Source organism: Notechis scutatus, chromosome 2, assembly GCF_049901735.1.
Source record: "Notechis scutatus isolate UNSWTSFEM ecotype Mainland chromosome 2, rNotScu1.2, whole genome shotgun sequence".
NCBI lineage: Eukaryota > Metazoa > Chordata > Lepidosauria > Squamata > Elapidae > Notechis > Notechis scutatus.
In genome coordinates, this window is record NC_142010.1 from 11361620 (window position 1) to 11379897 (window position 18278).

At 47.2% G+C, this 18278-nt stretch overlaps 1 protein-coding gene across 6 annotated transcripts in view; it reads left to right on the forward strand.

Annotated features, from left to right (window-relative positions):
• LOC113425110 (zinc finger protein 18-like) overlaps window positions 1-17876 on the forward strand; it is a 38646-nt gene extending 20770 nt beyond the window's left edge. For 3 of the 6 annotated variants that reach the window (XM_087952938.1, XM_087952935.1, XM_087952937.1), the window contains exons 7-8: window positions 882-1478; window positions 4654-5365. In XM_087952938.1, coding sequence (XP_087809064.1) covers window positions 882-1478; window positions 4654-5222 — 1166 coding nt within the window. In that variant the 3' untranslated portion in view covers window positions 5223-5365. Of the gene's footprint in view, window positions 1-881; window positions 1479-4653; window positions 5366-16912 lie in introns of those variants that run through there. The other 3 variants (XM_087952940.1, XM_087952939.1, XM_087952936.1) reach the window with 2 other exon arrangements.
• Window positions 17877-18278: the final 402 nt, after the last annotated feature.

Below are 18278 nucleotides of genomic sequence, written 5' to 3' on the forward strand. Positions count from 1 at the left end.
ACCCACCTCGGAAGGATGGAGGGCCGAGTCAACCTTGAGCCTTTTGGGATTCGAACTGCCCAATTGCAGGCAGCCAGCAGTCAGCAGAAGTAGCCTGCAGTACTGCACTCTAACCACTGCACCACAGCGGCTCATCCAATTTATAAGGCTGCCTGTCTAACCACGGGAACACCCACGTAAAAATTAACATCCCAAATTGGCGTTGAACCATGTTCATCAAAAAAATAAAATAAAATAAATAGCAAAACCTGGTGGGCACCCTCTTTCTTGGTTGGCGTCCGCTTTTCCGCACCTATCTCCTGTGACAGTTTTTGCCTTTCAATTTGCCCCCCTACTTAGTTGTGTGTCAACTCATAAAATATGTCTATGGTCATTTTAGAGTTGCCAACAGAAAGGGAGGGGGGGGAGAAAGGGGTTTGAAAGAGCAGTGTGCGGCAGCTTGGAAATCGTAAGTGCATTCCATAAATAGTTTTTTTCAAAGATAGTAACTAGGTGACTGAAGTTTCTGCCGGGCAAAATTCTAATTGGAGAACATGATTGATGACTCTGGGCTATGGATGTGTCCCGTTGGAGAATATGAATTACTATACGCCCAGGGAGGCAAGGGAAAAACTAGGGTCAAGGGTGACAGTGAATTGTGTGTCTCAGAGTTGGCTACACCCAGGCAGGGCCGGACATGTTAACTCCCAATAAATCCTTTGGAAGTTTTGGAAGTTTGGCTAGCTGACGGAATCCTGACACTGTGCTGTGTGCCTGCTGCCTTTTCACCCCTTCCGTCCGGCGTTTAAAAATACACCCCCCCACCCCCAAAAAAAGACCTGCCACGCCAGAGTGAAACATAGCTCGTTTTCTGTTCGTGTTCACCGTTTTTCTCGACTTAGGACCCAGGGACTCTTCGTTTTCGGAGGCTGCGTCCAGCCCGTCAGGAGGCGCCCGGTTCTCCCGGAAAACCTCTTGTCCTCTCCGGGATTTTACGGCCTCTCACTGGAAGCATCCTCGCTGGACCGAGGACGAAATCCAAGCTTTTATTGAGATCTGGGGGGACACATCTGTACAGAGAGCCCTCTTCTCAAACTACCGGACGGTCTCTCAGTTTGAGTGGATTTCATGCCAGATGAAGGCCCGGGGTTACGACCGGAATTGGCTCCAGTGCCGGGAGAAAGCCAAGCATCTCCGGAAAAGCTACAAGGATTGCCTCGGAGGGCACAGCCACTGGGGATCGGGCAGGAGAACGTGGCCTTTTTTCAACCAGCTGAACCAGTTCCTCCGCGTTGAGCAGGAGCTGGTGGTCCCGCGGGAGATCGGGCGTAAGGAAGTCCAGCATCATCTCGTCGACCGCCGGCGGAAACGAGTGAAGAACTCGGCCAGTCCGGGGGCCAAAGTCGCCCAGGTTCAAGTGGAGATAGAAGCCCGTGAGCTGCAGTCGAAGAAGCAGGCAAAACATGCTTCGCGCTTGTCCGATGGGACATCCCGCTCAGGTTTGTGTGCCTTCAATGCTTTATCCGGTTTTTGGGCATTCGCTGATTGGCTCTCCTGTGTATGCAAGGCAATCTTTTAATTTAGAATAGAACAGGAATAGAAATAGAAATAGAAATAGAAATAGAAATAGAAATAGAATAGAATAGAATAGAATAGAATAGAATAGAATAGAATGGAAAATATAGAACAGAATAGAAAATACAGAATAGCATAGCATAGAATAGAATAGCATAGCATAGCATAGAATAGAATAGAATAGAATAGAATAGAATAGAATAGAATAGAATAGAATAGAATAGAATAGAAAATATAGCATAGCATAGCATAGAAAAGAAAATATAGAATAGAATAGAAAATATAGAATAGAAAACAAAATATAGAATAGCATAACAGAATAAATAGAATAGCATAGAATAGAAAATATAGAATAGCATAGCATAGAATAGAATAAATAGAATAGCTAAAAATATAGAATAGAATAGAAAATATAGCATAGCATAGCATAGTCATAGCACAGCCTAACCCTTGTCAAAAACACACCTCTGTTCTATATATTTGATTTATTAGCTTTTTATCCCACCTTTTATCTAGGAGTGTACAGGTAGTCCTCAACTTACGATCGGTTGCTCAAAGTTACGGCAGACCTTTTCAGAACAGAACAGAACCCAACCACAGAATAGAATAGCAGAGTTGGAAGGGACCTGGGAGGCCTTCTAATCCCACCCCTTGGTCAGGCAGGAAGCCACCATTTCAGACAAACCGTTGTCCAATCTCTTCTTAAAAACTTCCAATGTTGGAGAATGCACAACTTCTAGAGGCAAGTCGTTTCGATTATTAATTCAGGGATGTCAAACTTGATTTCGTTGAGGGCCGGATCAGCATTGTACTTCTCCTCCACGGGCTGGCGGGGGGAGGAGAGAGGGGGGGGGGAAGGAGTTGGGACGGAGTTGGCCTCCTGCAGCACTTTGCTGGCCAAAACGGGGGATTGGTGTCGGGGGGGGGAGGTGTCCCATGCCACATTTTCGGCCTCTACGGCCTCCTGTAGCACTCTGCCGGTGAAAACGGGCGGCGAGGAGGCCGCGTGAGGCCCCCGCGAGGCCCGTTTTTGGCAGTCAGGGTGCTGCTGGAGGCTGGGGGCGCCAAAAATGCCCCACTCCCCCCCCCCAACCCCCGCGGTCCATTTTGGCCATCTGAGGCGTCGCTGGCGTGTCCTTTGATATTTCACTGGGCCATATTTAAGCACCCCTGCGGGCTGGATCCAGCTCACCGGGCCTTGAGTTTGACGCTCCTGGATTAATTGTCTTCCCTGTCAGAAAATGTCTCCTCAGTTCTAGGTTGCTTCTCTCCTTGATTAGTTTCCATCCATTGCTTCTTGTCCTGCCCTCAGGGGGCTTTGGAGAATAGCTTGACTCCCTCTTCTTTGGGGCAACCCCTGAGATATTGGAAGACTGCTATCCTGTCTCCCCTGGTCCTTCTTTTCATTAGACTAGACATACCCAGTTCCTGCAACCGTTCTTCATATCTTTTAGCCTCCAGTTCCTTCATAATCTCTGTTGCTCTTCTCTGCACTCTTTCTAGAGTCTCAACATCTTTTTTTTTTTAACGTTGTGGAGACCAAAACTGGATGCAGGATTCTAAGTGTGGCTTTACCCCAAGGTGTTATGAAGCAGTATTAACTCTATTAACATGATCTTGATTCTATCCTCAATTTATGATTGGTCATTTCACAACTGTTAAAACTTACAACTGACACACACACACCACCCCAAAAGATACTTAAAACCCCATTGTGCAGTTCCAACAGCCAGTCACTCCATGGTCATGTGACCTGCATTTTGGATGTTGGGTAGCCAGTTTGGGTTTAATGGCCGTTTGCGGCATCCTATAGGCATGGATAGAAACTGAACAGGGAGAGATTTCACCTGGAAATAAGGAGAAACTTTCTGGCAGTGAGAACCATCAACCCATGGAACAGCTTTGCCTTTGGAGGTTGTGGGAGCTTCATCACTTGAGACCTTCAAGAAGAGATTGGACTCCCATCTGTCAGAAATGGTGTAGGGTCTCCTGTTGGGTGGGGGGTTAGACTAGATGACCTACAAGGTCCCTTCCAACTGGTTATCTGTTATCTGTTATGTGACCTCAGTTTATGATATTTTTGGTTAGAAACTGTTTACATCCAGGTTTTGGCAAAAAAAATAAATAAATCCCATAGCAATCAAGGGATTCTCTTAATGATCATAGCGTTTACGTAATAACCATGGGGTTCATTTAACGACCGCCACAAAAAAAAGTCATAACCTGCTTCACAAGCATGACTCGCTATGATAATTGCACAGGCTCCATTAACGGTCAAAAGTCAAGGACAAGCCTGTACAGTTTAGCCACTTGGAAGAGATGTAAAATGAGTGAAATATTGTCGGACAAAATTGGGGAAAGGGGCAGTGTTGTCCCTCCGATGTTTTGGACCTGGGTTTCCATCAGCCCAAGATAGCAGAGTCATATGAGATTATGGAAACTCTCGCAAAAAAGCTCCAGTTGATTATCTGAATTTAGGATTAGAGCAAAGATAAGCAACATTTCTATTTTAGGATAACAGCCATGGGAGTGACATTATTTCAGTCTACTGTTATAAAGTGTATAGCAGTGTTTCTCCATCTTGGCAACTCTTAAAATGGGTGGGCTTTAACTCCCAGAATTCCCTAGCCAGTCAGAAAACTCTAGGAGTTGAAGTCCACAGACCTTAACATTGTTCAAGTTGAAAAGCAACTTGGTGGTGCTCATGCGCACGTCAGCTACCTAGTCTTCAGGTTTCCGGCCTTCCAGCGTGTGCAAAGACCAGCTGGCAGGCGTGCACATGTGCACCGGACAGCTGGTGTTCGGTTTCCGGTGATTGCCCATGCAAAGTTCCAGTTTGGGCATTCGGTGCTGAAAAGGTTCGCCGTCACTATCGCTCTTTCACCTCTTTCCACGATATCCTTGCCACGCATTCCCCTTTAAAAACCCAGACGAAGGAAGCCACTGCCTTCATGCCATCACACTTCATTGTGTATTTTTTTTTCCTTGTAAGGCCAGGAAAGGGCCTGATGCTTGCACGCACAGATACGACGAGTCTGTGTCTGAGTTTCACACTCACTCCTTTTAAGACGCCGGTGTTTCTCTCTTCTTCCCTCACAGGAAGCCACAAGCCGCCGCTGACCAGCGCCGAACGAATGAGAAACATTCGCAAGTCCCAGCAAGAAAGGACAGCGGACGTTGGTCGAGACCGAGGCGGGATTGAGGACTCTGCAGCGGGAAGCGCGCTCCAGGAGCCAGCCCTGCCAGGGTCCCACAAGGCCAACCTGGCCCCTTCGAGTGAAATCGAGAAGGCATGGGAAGAGTGCGAAAGGAAAGCGGTGGAAAAGCTGCAAGGCTACTTACGCGAGAAAGGCTGGAAACTCCAAACCGGCCACTCAAGCCGGACGGGAATTCTCCAGGATGTCTTGTCCATCGTTTGCAAGGGCCGTACAGCTGCGTCTTTGCCTGTTCTTACTTCTCCTGTCCGAGAGGCCCCCTTTTCTTCCCCAATGCCCCGTTCTGAAACATCGACAGAGTCCCAAGCTTCCGCGGAGCCGTGCAAGAACTCAGAGGCCTCTTCGCCTCCTCTTCCTCCTCTTCCTCCTCCTCCCTCTTCTCAGGGCGGCTTGTCGGACAGAAGCATTCGCCTGAAAAGGAAGCGTTCTTTGCCGGCCCGATTTCAGTGCTGAGCTCATTTTATTCCCTTCTGGGTCGTGCGTTAGCTGGTTAGTCGGCTCACACCCTCCTCAGGGTTTGTGTTTGGGTGTTCTGTGCTTCCTTCCCCTCTTAGTCTTTGGCTGCTCCAGGAGGAAATAAATCCCGTGATAAAATAAAACTTCATTGCCTATTTGGTGAGCCATTGCAGCGCAGTGGTTAGAATGCAGTACTGCAGGCTAATTCTGCTGACTGCCAGCAGTTCGATTCTCACCAGGCTCAAGGTCGACTCAGCCTTCCGACCCTTCCGAGGTTGGTAAAATGAGGACCCAGATTATTGGGCGGGCAATAAGCTGACTCTGTAAACCACTTAGAGAGAGCTGTAAAAGCACCGTGAAGCGGTATATAAGTCTAAGTGCTATTGCTACCTCTACCATTTGCATAGAGTTGGTTGTCAGGATTCCAGCAATCGCCCTAATTCAATCATGATTCTCGAGCCAAACTTCCAAAAACTTCAAAGGATTTCTTAGAGGCACTGCCCTGTATGAAGCCAACTCTGATATACATTTCTATGCCTGTTTTAGTAGTTGCCCTTGGTGAGATTTAGACTGCTATGAGCCCGTGGTGGCGCAGCAGTTAGAATGCAGTACTGCAGGCTAACTCTGCCGACTGCCAGGGGTTCGATCCTCACTGGCTTAAGGTTGACTCAACCTTCCATCCTTCTAAGGTGGGTAAAATGAGGACCCAGTTTGTTGGAGGGGGATATGCCAACTCTGTAAACCCCTTAGAGAGGACTGTGAAGTGGTATATAAGTCTAAGTGCAATTGTTATTGTGGACGGTGAGGAGTTTGGGGTGTCAGTAATTTCCTGACAGGACATGGCAGCCTTGTCGGAATCCACACAGGTTATCGGGATCAGCTCTGCAGTTCTGTTAATTTTATTTCATTTTTAAGTTGACTGAATTTCTATGCCATCAAACTCCCAGTGAGTCTGGGTAGTTTAATTTGGCTTTTTCTTTTTTCTTTTAAGTAACAGTCAGCATAAGATGCACAACAGGTTTAACTTGTCTGCTATCATTGCAGTTACAACAGACAAATAAATCTGCTTTCTTGATATGAGGTATATCAGGTTAATTATCTTGAAAACTGGCAATTCCTGATAGTCTTCAAGTTACAGCCATTCGTTTACCACCTGCTTGGAATTAAAACGGCCCTGAAACCAGGACTTACAACTGGTAAGGGTATGATCTTTGCAAGCATCTCCACAGTCACACATGATCCAACTTGGCCACTGTCATGGAATTACGATGGTTGGTGTGTGTTTTCTTCTGGTATATGGTGTGTCCTAGTGTGCCATCTGTTTTTTTGTAGATTAGTACATCTAGGAATGCTAGTTGTTTGTTTGTTTCCGTTTCCATGGTGAACTTGATTTTGGGGTGTGAGCTGTTTAGGTGTGTTAGGAAATTGTTTAGGTTTTCTTTTCCATGGGGCCAAATCACAAATGTGTCGTCGATGTATCTTAACCATAGTTTGGGTTTGTGGGTGGCATTAGCCAACCGCTACCTCAACGCCCAATCCCACCACCACCCAGCACAGACAAACTCCGTGGCCAAAACACTAATTGCTAGAACCAAACACCTGGCAGACAAGACACACATAAAGACTGAACTATGCACCCTGACTAAAGTACTGACAGCCAACGGCTTCCACAAAAGCAAAATCACCGGCTTGATCCACAAAAACACACTGAGACATAATGGAGACCTAGAAGATGAACAGACCTATGGAACAGCTGACCTGCCCTACATAAGAGGTACTACAGACAAAATCAGTAAGATACTACACAGGCATCACATCAAGACTGCCTTCAAAACAGACAGAAAAATAGCAGCCATCCTTAGAAACCCCAAAGATAATATTGACCTGGAAAACCAAGGCATATACGAAGTCCCCTGTGCATCATGCCCGGCCACATACATTGGACAGACCAATAGAAGAATAAGTACCCGCCTGGATGAACACAAAAATGCAGTCAAAAAGCTGGAACACACTTCCTCACTAGTCCAACACATGAAAGCTACAGGTCATAGCATCAACTTCAATGGCACCAAAACCTTAGCCACTATAGAAAACTCCAGCCACAGAATTATCAGAGAAGCCATAGAGATTGAAAAAAGACCTGAAAGCATGAATAGAAGAGATGACTCCACCAGACTGACAATCATTTGGAAGCCTGCACTCACAAACAAAAAAATCTCCACACCACAAGCCAGCCAAACACCTGGGCACAAACAGATCCCCCCTGATACCTCCAGCTCAAACACACCCCAACCAGGCACCCAGATGAAACCTAGCTTCCTAACAAATGATAGCCGTCCATTTACTCGGAGCCAAGCTGCACTAAAAGCCTCCAATACAGGAACACAATGTTGCCAGCCAATCAAGACACAAAAAAAGCCACAAAACAGACAGAAGATATTAGAAACACCAATCAAGCAGAACACAGCAAACTCCAAGACCAATAAACACAGACCAAGACTCCCAACCAATCAGGATGAAGAAAAAACCATTCTGGCACAGCAGTAGGCTAGCCCCAAATTTAAAACTGAAATAACTGTAAAAGTCTGACTCACAGACGAACACAGTACAGAAGCCTGATGATGGCAGATGAGATTCTGCCGAAACGTTGCTACAACTTTAAAAGCACAACTATAATGATGTGGGAAAATACCCGAACAAAGTTGAATAACATACATACATACATACATACATACATACATACATACATCTTTTCTTAAGTTTTCGCGGGTACTTACATGAATGGTATTCAGCTTTGTGGTGTGGAGATTTTTTTGTTTGACAGTGCAGGCTTCCAGATAATTGACAGTCTGGTGGAATCATCTCTTCTATTCATGCATTCAGGTCTTTTTTCGATCTCTATGGCTCCTCTGATAATTCTGTGGCTTCCGGTTTGCAGGGCTTCGGCGGCAGGCTGGAATCCGCAATTGTGCGCGGGTTTCTGCCTGGGCTCGCCGCTGGAGTGTCCCGAGCTGGCTGGCTTTGGGGCTAAGCCACCCCGTAGAGGTGGTGAACAGGGGGGAAATCCCAGCAGGGTCGAGGAAAGCCGCATCTTTCCTCCCCAGCTGGCTAAACTCCCTTTCCCGAAGGCGGTAAGAGCGGCGGTCAGAAATGGCCGCCTCAAAGAAGCACTCATCCGGAAAAGAAAGTGCAGGAGGAAGTTAAGAAGTGAAAGTTTTGGCTGACCGGGATAAGAAGCAACAATCAAGGTATCCTGGAATTTAAATTTAAAAAAAAAAGATACATCGCTCCCAAAGAAGATTCAGAAGCAGCGAATGAAAGTGAAAAGGGAAAGTTTTTTTTTTCTTCACTCTCCTTCCTTATGTTGACAGCGAACAGAGATGAATGAGAAATCGGAAAAACCCGCTTTGGCATCAATAGGTAATTAAACTGGATAATTAAATGTCAAGGGGACAATAAGGATTTCTGAGCGCTATTTTTCTGTCTGTTTTGAAGGCAGTGAAAAAACCATTCTGGCACAGCAGTAGGCTAGCACCAAATTTAAAACAGAAATGGCTGTGAAAGTCTGACTCACAGACAAACACAATACAGAAGCCTGATGATGGCAGATGAGATTCTGCCGAAACGTTGCTACAACTTTAAAAGCACAACTATAATGATGTGGGAAAATACCCCCCCCCCCCCCCCGGTATCCTCTGGTTTTTCCTTCCTGAGCCTTCTGGGAGCAAAACCAACCCCCAGGAGGCTCCCTGAGGCCCAGAAAGCCCCAAAATGGAGTGTCGGGGGGAGCTCTGTGCCCCCCCTCCATTTTTTTCCTTCCTAGGCCCCAGGGAAGCTTCCTGGGAGCAAAAACACCCCCAGGAGGCTCCCCTGAGGCCCAGAAGGCCCCCCAAATGGGGGGGAGGTTGCAAAAAAGCCACGCCCACCGAGTCACATGGCACCTATCCCCTCCCACAGAACCGGTTGTTATAAAACTTGAATCCCACCGCTGGGTCAGAATAGAGCCGGGGCATGTGGGAGGGCCCAGCAGATGGTCCTCGGAGCTCTCGGTTCGGCCAAACCGGGCCGAACCAGAACACCACCACTAGGCAGATGCACCAGCTGAGGGGCACCGCAGCCATCGGATGGTGCCATCTTACCAGCAACGATAGTGTGTTCCACTTGTCACACTCAGCGACCATTGCCGCATCCCCATGGTGACGTGATTTACATTGGGATGCTTGACAAGTGACTCGCATTTATGACGGTTTCAGTGTCCCCAGGGGTCATGCGATCCCCTTTGCGACCACCTGACCAGTAAAGTCAATGGGAAGCCCTTTGAGAGAAAAGTTGCAAAGGGGATTACGTGACACCCCCCGTATACTGCAACGGTCATAAAGATGAATCCGTTGCCAAGCAGTCACATTTGGATCACATGCCTGTGGAGATTCTGAAATGGTCATCAGTGTGAAAAATGGTCTGTAGTTGCTTTTGTCGGTGATGTTGTAACTTCGAAAAATGACTAAATGAACTGTTGTCAGTCAAGAGCTACTTGCACAACAGAACACACTACATCCGTGATGGGGAACCTTTTTGTTGTGGTGTGCCGAAAGCGCGCCCGAGCGCCGGCACCCACAACAAAATGCATCCCGCCCCCCTGCCCATGCGTGCGCAACATCCCCGCCTCGCCCCCCACCCTTACCTGCACTGTGCATGAGTGCGCCTCCCAGCTGATTTTTGGCTTGTTTAAGGCCGTTTTCGCCCTCCCGGAGGCTCGAGGGAAGCCTCTGGAGCCTCTGGAAGCTGAAAATGGACCCGTTTCGGCGCTTCCGGTATTTCCAGGAGGCCCGTTTTTCGGCCTCCCGAGGCTGCAGAGGCTTCCCTCGAGCCTCCAAGAGGGCGAAAATGGCCTCAAATGGACCCAAAATCAGCTTGGAGGTGCGCGCATGCGCAGTGCAGATAACTTTGGCTGGGGCTCACGTGTCTGCACAGTGGCTCTGCGTGCCACCTGTGACACGCGTGCCATAGGTTTGCCAACATGGCACTACATCTACAAGAATATAGCAATAGCACTTAGACTTATATACCGCTTTATAGTGCTTCACGGCCCTCTCTAAGTGGTTTACAGAGTCCTCTTGCCCTCAACAATCTGGGTCGTCATTTTACCCACCTCAGAAGGACGGAAGGCTGAGTCAACCTTGAACCTGGTGGGATTTGAACAGCTGATAGTCAGCAGAAATGGCCTGCCGTGTAGCACTCTAACCACTGCACCTCCGAAGCTCATAAGTGGAGGCCTGAAAGAACAATAATTGTGATTAGGTTGACTAGGTTATCTTGTCTTTTTGGATCGTCACCCCACCTTTTGACAAGTTTGCTTACGGACGAGGCTGGAACAATACAGGGGGTCCTCGTCTTACAATAGTTCATTTAGTGACCGAAGTTACGATGGCAAATGTGACCATTTTCCCACAGTTGTCACCTTTGCAGCATCCCCATGGTCATGTGATCAAAATTCAGATGCTTGGCCACTGACTCACATTTATACGGTGGCAGTGTCCCGGGGTTATGGGATTCCCCTTTTGTGACCACCTGACAAGCAAAGTCAGTGAGGAAACCAGACTCATTTAACAACCGTGTTCCTAACTTGTCAATTGTGATGATTCACTTAACAACTGTGGCAAGAACTGTCATAAAACAGGGCAAAGCTCACTTAACCAATTACTCACTTAACGGAAATGTTGGGCTCGGTGGTCGTACGTCGAGGACTGCCTGTATCTTGAAATGCTTGGTAAGTTGAAGATGTGTAGACTTCAACTCCCAGAATTCCCCAGCCAGCATAAATAGAATATGTGGGGATACTTCTGATACAGTGGTAGTTAATACAAATGAAACAGTTAAGTGAATCTGGCTTCCTGTCATGCCCCTATCAGAGTCTGAATCTGAGGAGGAAGCTGAACAGCTGACGGAGTGGGAGTGTGGCTCAGTTGGCTGTGGAGGAAACTGGGGAAGGGCAAAGTCTGGCTGGGCAGAGCAGGGCAAGAGGTAGAACAAGGGAGAGGGAGTTCAGAGGAAGACCCAGGCCCACCCCCTCTTCATCCTAGGGCACACAGGGAGGAACGGAGAAAGGAGCAATGTGGGTTGCGTGGCTTACGGGGGAGGAAAGGGCCCTGACCCCCTTCATTAGCCACAGTAGGAAGACAGTTGATAAGAAAGGTAGGCTGTGTGCGGCAGCTACTGGGAACAAACGTGACTTTATCCTGTATTGTCATGCCTTATCTGTATTCCTGGCATCTTCCCAACCATGTGATCTTTGCCGTGCCTTCAAGTCTGAAATTCTTGCTCCTGCCCTGCCAAACTAATCACTTTAGTTTGGCTTGTTTGGACTTTTAAGTTACAGTTTGTGTTGACCATGTTTTGGACTTAATTTTCTGCAGCAAAGGCTGTTCTTGGGAGAGTTTTTCTCCAGCCAGAAGGTAACCAGGACATTGGGGGTAAAGTTGGAGCTATTAAAGGGACTCTTATTGCTTATCTGACTGTGTTGCCTTCGTGCCACACCCCGGGTCATCACGCTTCCCCACTGATTTTGCTCGTCAAAAGGTCGCAAAAGGAGAGTCACATGACCTTGGGACCCAGCAACAATCATAAGTGTGAACCAGTTGCCAAGCATCTGAATTTTGATCACGTGATCGTAGGGAATGCTACAAACGGTGAAAAACGATCATAAGTCGGTCTTTACAGTGTTGTAACTTTGGACAGTCAGTAAGTTGAATGGTTGTAAGTTGGGAACTGCCTGTATCTTTTAGCAGCATCTTTTCATCGTCAGCCATTCAGTCATGTCCGACCCTCAGCCACTGTATCCTAAATCATAGAATGACTGAGGGTCGGACACGACCGAATGGCTGACCATGATGAAAGACACTGTTAGAAGATATTAAAACTAACACGGTGCTGGAAGTATCCCCACCCATTCTAGACCACGGGTGTCAAATTTATTTCATTGAGGGCCGCATCAGGGTTGTGTTTGACCTTGGGAGGGGGGTTGCGGGGGAGTGGTCCAGGCTGTGTGCAGCCATCTTGATGTCACTCGTGTCTGGGGTGCCTGTGGTGGCCTGAATGCTCTCCCAGCGAAAATGGGCCCTTGAGCTCCGTTTTCGGAGGCCACAGCCTCCTGCAACCCTCTGCCAGCGAAAACGGAGGGCATGTGGCCCTCCCGAGCTCTTGTTTCCATTGGTAGAAGCACCGCAGGCCGGTCCTTTATTGTTTCCAGGGTGGCCTCGCAGGCCAGATCTAAGCGCCCTGCGGGCCAGCTCCGATTTTCGGGCCTTGAGTTTGACACCCCTGGTCTAGACCATTGAGATTGGGAACTTAGTCCATGGGGCTACTGGTAATAATCTGGGGAAAGGGGGTTTCCAATCGCTTTGACACTCCACCTTGACAAATTCTAGCCAAAAATGTTGATGCAATCCTGGGTTGCATTAACAGCGGGATAGAATCAAGATCAAGTGAAGTTCTGTGGCAGGACTGCTTAGGTGGGTATTCAGCAAGTTCTGACCAGTTCTGGAGAACCGGTAGCGGAAATTTTGAGTAGTTCGAAGAACCAGCAAATACCAACTCTGACTGGCCCCACCCCCATCTGTTCTCCGCCTCCTGAGTCCCAGCTGATCGGCTGGGTCTTCTTTGGTTGCCCCGCACAGGAGAATGGAGCTGGAAAGCAGGTTAGTGGGGTGGGGAGGGAATGGGTATTTTGCAGTATCCTTCCCCTGCCACCCCCACCAAGCCACGCCCACAGAAGCGGTAGTAAAAGATTTTGAATCCCACCACTAAGATCCACTCAGAATACTGCATCCAGTTTTGGTCACCATGTTATGAAAAAGATATTGAGACTCTGGAAAGAGTGAGGAAAAGGGCAACGGAGATGATTAGGGGGGGCTGGAGGATAAAACATATGAAGAACAGTTGCAAGAACTGGGTAGGTCTAGTCTAATGAAGAGAAGGACCAGGGGAGACATGATAGTGGTCTTCCAGTATTTGAGGGGCTGCCACAAAGACAAGAGGCTGAACCTATTCAAAGCACCCGAAGACAGGACAAGAAGCAATGGATGGAAACTAATCAAGGAGAGAAGCAACCTGGAATTAAGGAGAATTTTTTTCTAACTGAGAACAATGAACCAGTGGAACAACTTGCTTTACAGAAATTGTGCTCCAACACTGGAGGCTTTTAAGAGACTGGGCAAGTCACTTGTTTGAAATGGTATCTCCTGCCGGAGCAGTGGTCAGACTAGAAGACCTCCAAGGTCCCTTCCAACTCTGTTATTTTGTTATTTTCTAACTGTATTGACACTGAGATGAACATTAAAGAGATTGTACTGAAATCTGTGTACGCCTTGCTTTCCCGATCTTGCCCAACAGAGCTGAATTCTCTAAACAAAAATAAGACAATTATAAACTAACGGCATGTTTTGCCCTAATACCGTGATGGCGAACCCATGGCACGCATCTCACAGGTGGCACACAGAGCCATTTGTGCCGGCACACAAGTTGTAGGCAAATTTACCTCACAAATTTACCTCACAAATCACAGCTGATTTTTGGCCAGATTGAGGCCTTTTTCAGCCTCCCAGAGGCTTGAGGAAGGCTTCTACAGACTTCTGCAGGCCCAAAACTAGGCCCATTTCATCACTTCTTGTTTTTCCGGAAATACCGGAAGTGACAAAACGGACCTAGTATTCGGCCTGCAAAACCTGCAGAAGCCTTCCTCAAGCCTCTGGGAGGCCAAAAAGGCCTCAATCTGGCCGAAAATCAGCTGTGAGTTGCAGTGCAGGTAAGGGGACAGGCGTGGGTGGGGGTTGCACATGCATGCGTAGGGGGTTGCGCATTGCCTTCTGAGTGTTGGCACACGAGCACGCAAAGCGTACACACAATTTTTTGGCACAGGAGCCCAAAAAGGTTAGCCACCATCATCCTTGGTCTTTAAGTTATGCCCTGAATTTTAATTTTGAACTTGTCCTGCTCTTGTTATGAAGCGTAGTCGGTGTCTTCAACCTTCTTTTAGAGCACGGGTGCCGCCTGCCCCCACTGGGAAAAAGATTAAAATAGACAAAAACAAGGCAGGATCAAAAATAAAGTGTAATGCAAATGTTTCATGGTTGCAAAGTTGTACCCATTGGCCGACGTGGGCTGCAGTTGTTTGTTCTTCTCTTGAGATCGAGCTCCAGATGTTGCCGAAAGATACAAATCAGCACTGTATAAAGTACAGCTAATTCCTCAACAACTGTTCCATTTAGTGACTGTTCAAAGTTACGACAGTTCTGAAAAGAAGTAACTTTACCACTGTTTTTCACACTTACCATCGTCAGCAGCAGGGCCACACGATCAAAATTCAGACGCTTGGCGACTGACTGATGGCTGCAGTATCCCAGGGTTTACGTAATCCCCCTTTTTTGACCTTCTCACAAGCAAAGTCAATGGGGAAGCCAGATTCACTTAAACAACCGTTGGACTAATTTAACAATTGCAGTGATTCAGCGATTCACTGAATCAATCAGTGAGCTGTTGGATAGTATTGCTTGGTCTGTTGTGTGGATGCTTTTCTGTTTTTTGGTGGGTGGGGATGTGTTTGGGGATTTTGTGTGTGTGTGTGTGTGTGTGTGTGTGTTGGGTCTGGTCTCGGGGTGTTATATGAATTTTGTTGTATGCGTATACTCTGTCAACACTTCGACAATCCACCCCCATTCAAATCATAAGTCTCCAGCCACGTCTCTCAAGAGTAAAAAAAATCTTGATTTATTAGGAGTGACCATATTGGCATTACCTGGGTACAGCCGACTCTAGACACATCATTCATTTCATCCCTGACCCTGGTCTTCCCCCCACCCCCTGGATATATATTCTCCAATGGGACACATCCATAGCCAAGAGTCATCAATCATGCTCTCCAGTAATAACCCTGCGTGCCAACAGCTGCCCAGCAACTATCTGAAGCATTTAAGGAATGCACTGCTTTCCCCCACTCCCTTTCTGCTGGCAACTAAAAAGACCAAAGTATTTTTTAGTTGACATACTGTGTATATACATACAATGACAATAAAGTACTACTACTACTACTATTATTATTATTTATTTATTATTATTATTATTATTATTATTAATTATTATTATTATTATTATTATTATTATTATTATTATTATTATTATTATTATTATTATTATTATTATTATTATTATTTTATTTGAATAACTGTGGCAAAAGGTCATATAATGGGACAAAATGTCTCCCTTACCAACAGAAATGTTGAGCTCAATTGTCGTCATAAGTCCAGGACTACCTCTAATTTTACGTTCAAAGGGAACCCGTGACTTGGTTGTACGGGTGGTCTTCGATGTAATACAATGTCTCATTTAGCAACGGAAATTTTGGGTTCAACTGGTCTTAGATGGAGGACTACCTGCGTTCTGTAATTTTTGTGCCATGGACTACTGCAGTGCGCTCTTATCTGGGGCTGCCCTTGAAGAGTGCACAGAAACTTCCAACTGGTGCGTAACACGGCAGCGCAGGCAGTTACGTGTGTCCCCAGAAGGGCCCATTTTGGCATCGTGGTGGCACTGTGGTTAGAATGCAGTTGTCAACTCAAAAATATTTCTCTGGTCTCTTAGAGTTGCCAGCAGAAAGGGAGCGGGGAAAGTAGTGCATTCCTTAAATGCTTTCATAGATAAATTGCTAGGTGGCCAAAGCTTCTGGCGCACAAGAATATTACTGGAGAGCATGATTGATGACTCTTGGCTATGGATGTGTCCCATTGGAGAATATACACCCAGAGGGTGGGGGAAGAACAGGGTCAAGGGGGAAATGAATGACGTGTCTCAGAGCCGGCTACACCCAGGTAGCACCGGCATGTTCACTCCTAATATGATGTGGCTAGAAACTCACGATTTAAATGGGGGTGGATGCCGGAGCCCTGACAGCAGCATTGCAGGCTACGTCTGCCGACTGCCAGAAGTTCGATTTCCACCAGGTTGACTCAGCCTTCCGTCCTTCCGAGGTGGGTAAAATGAGGACCCAGATTGTTGGGGGGGGACATTCTAACCATGGTGCTACCAAGGGCTCCTTAACGATGGTTGCTAAGCAACTGGTCATTCAGCAAGGATTATTTGTACTTCGTATTTTTCCACAGTGTGAGATGTAACCAAACGTTTCCTTGGCTCATATCCTATGTACATCCAGTACCACTGAAGAGAACCAAGGCGATTCCCTCGTTATAAATTTAATTTAATAACCGCGTTCGGGATCCTTGAGATTAGATGATCCCTAAGATGAGACAGAGAGAGAGAGAGAAAGAGAGAGCAGAGAGAGGCACAGAAATACCCGTTTCCCATAGAAAACTAGAAGCCACAAAACCTGGGAAGGCATGGCTGGGGAGGGGGGTCATGTGACTGGGTGAGAGTGACGTCAAGTTGGCCACACCCATTCAGGTTTTGTGGCTTCCGGTTGCTTTCTGTGGGAAACCGATCCAAATGGCTCTTTTGAGTGTTTTAAGGTTGCACGCCCCCCGGCGTAACCAGATCGCAGGGCAGGAAGGCAGATGTTTTTAGTAACCACATTCTCATTCAGTTGGAGGAAGGAAGCGGGAAGGTAGGAACCGCCATTAAAAAAAACAAAAAACCGTAGGAAAGAGATGAGCAGATTTAGAAGTTCCTCTGTTTCCCTTCAGGTGACGAGAAGAGGCCTTGGATGCAACTGAAGAGCTCCCAGATGGAAGGAGAGACAGAGACGCTGACCGAATTCTCACAGTGGAACATTCCTACGACGACAACCATTCACGAACAAAGTTGCAAGCCCAGCACGGACCCGGGGAAGGTGCCGTTAGACGCAGAGCCCAGAGATACTCTAGAAAACTTCATCTGCAACGAAACCTCTGAGCTGCAGTCTATGGCAGAAGAACCGTTGGTTTCAGACTATTGTAGGAAATACCACTACAGGCCGGGGTTTGTGATGACCTACCCCGGGGAGGACCCCACCGAATGTGCAACATGGGTGGAAAATGGCCAACCAAAGCCGTGTCCGAGAATTCAACCGGGGGAAAAGCCTTTCGGATGTCCCAGATGTGGGAAATGCTTCCAGCAGAAAGAACATTTAATGCACCATCGGCAGCTGCACGGGGCCGAGATCCCTCACGGGTACCCCGATATTGGCAAAATATTCCAACAAAGAGATGATTTGCTGAGAGGATTCCGGGCAGGGAAGAGACTTTATGAATGTCCCGAGTGCGGGAAAAACTTCCCTACCCGGGAAACGTTGATAAGGCACGTGAGAATCCACACGGGAGAGAGACCGTTCGAATGCCCTCAGTGTGGCCAGTTCTTCCGACAGCGGGCTCATTTGATACGCCATCAGCGGATCCACACGGGAGAAAGGCCCTACGCGTGTCCTGAGTGCGGGAGAAGCTTCTCTCGGCGCGACAGCTTGATCGACCATCAAAGGAAGCACATCCACGAGAAACCTTACCAGTGTCCGGAGTGCGGGAAAAGCTTTTGCCACAAAGGGGCTCTGCTGAAGCACCAGCGCGTCCACGTGACGACAATTGTCGTCTGAGAACCGCTGCACCCTTGTAAACAAAAACTCAATTGCAACGGCTTTGTGTTTGTGCTTTGTTCCGATTAAACAAATGTTACCTAGACAACACGAGTCTCTGAGGCTTTGTCTTAAGAAAATGGAAGTACTTTGTTTTTTGAAGCGTTGTAATTAAGTTTTGATTGCTTAGGGACGTTGGGTATTGTGTAACTAATGCAGGCTTGAAGGTTTTTTTCCTTTGAATTTGAAGGTGAACCAGCAAAGGGTGATCATCCCTCCATGGACTTAAATAGAAGCTAAGCAGCCATCTGCTGTGGAGGCTTTAATCCGGACCTCATTCTGGATAGCAGGTTGGCCTGAAATGACCCTTTTCAATGCTCGGTTTCTATTTTTTTTTAAAAAAACTAAATCTTCACGATCCTCGAGTGCATTACAAGATTCCCTTCCTAGGAAGGGATCAAACTGCCCTAACAGGACGCACTCAGATGGACTGAACATTTGAATGT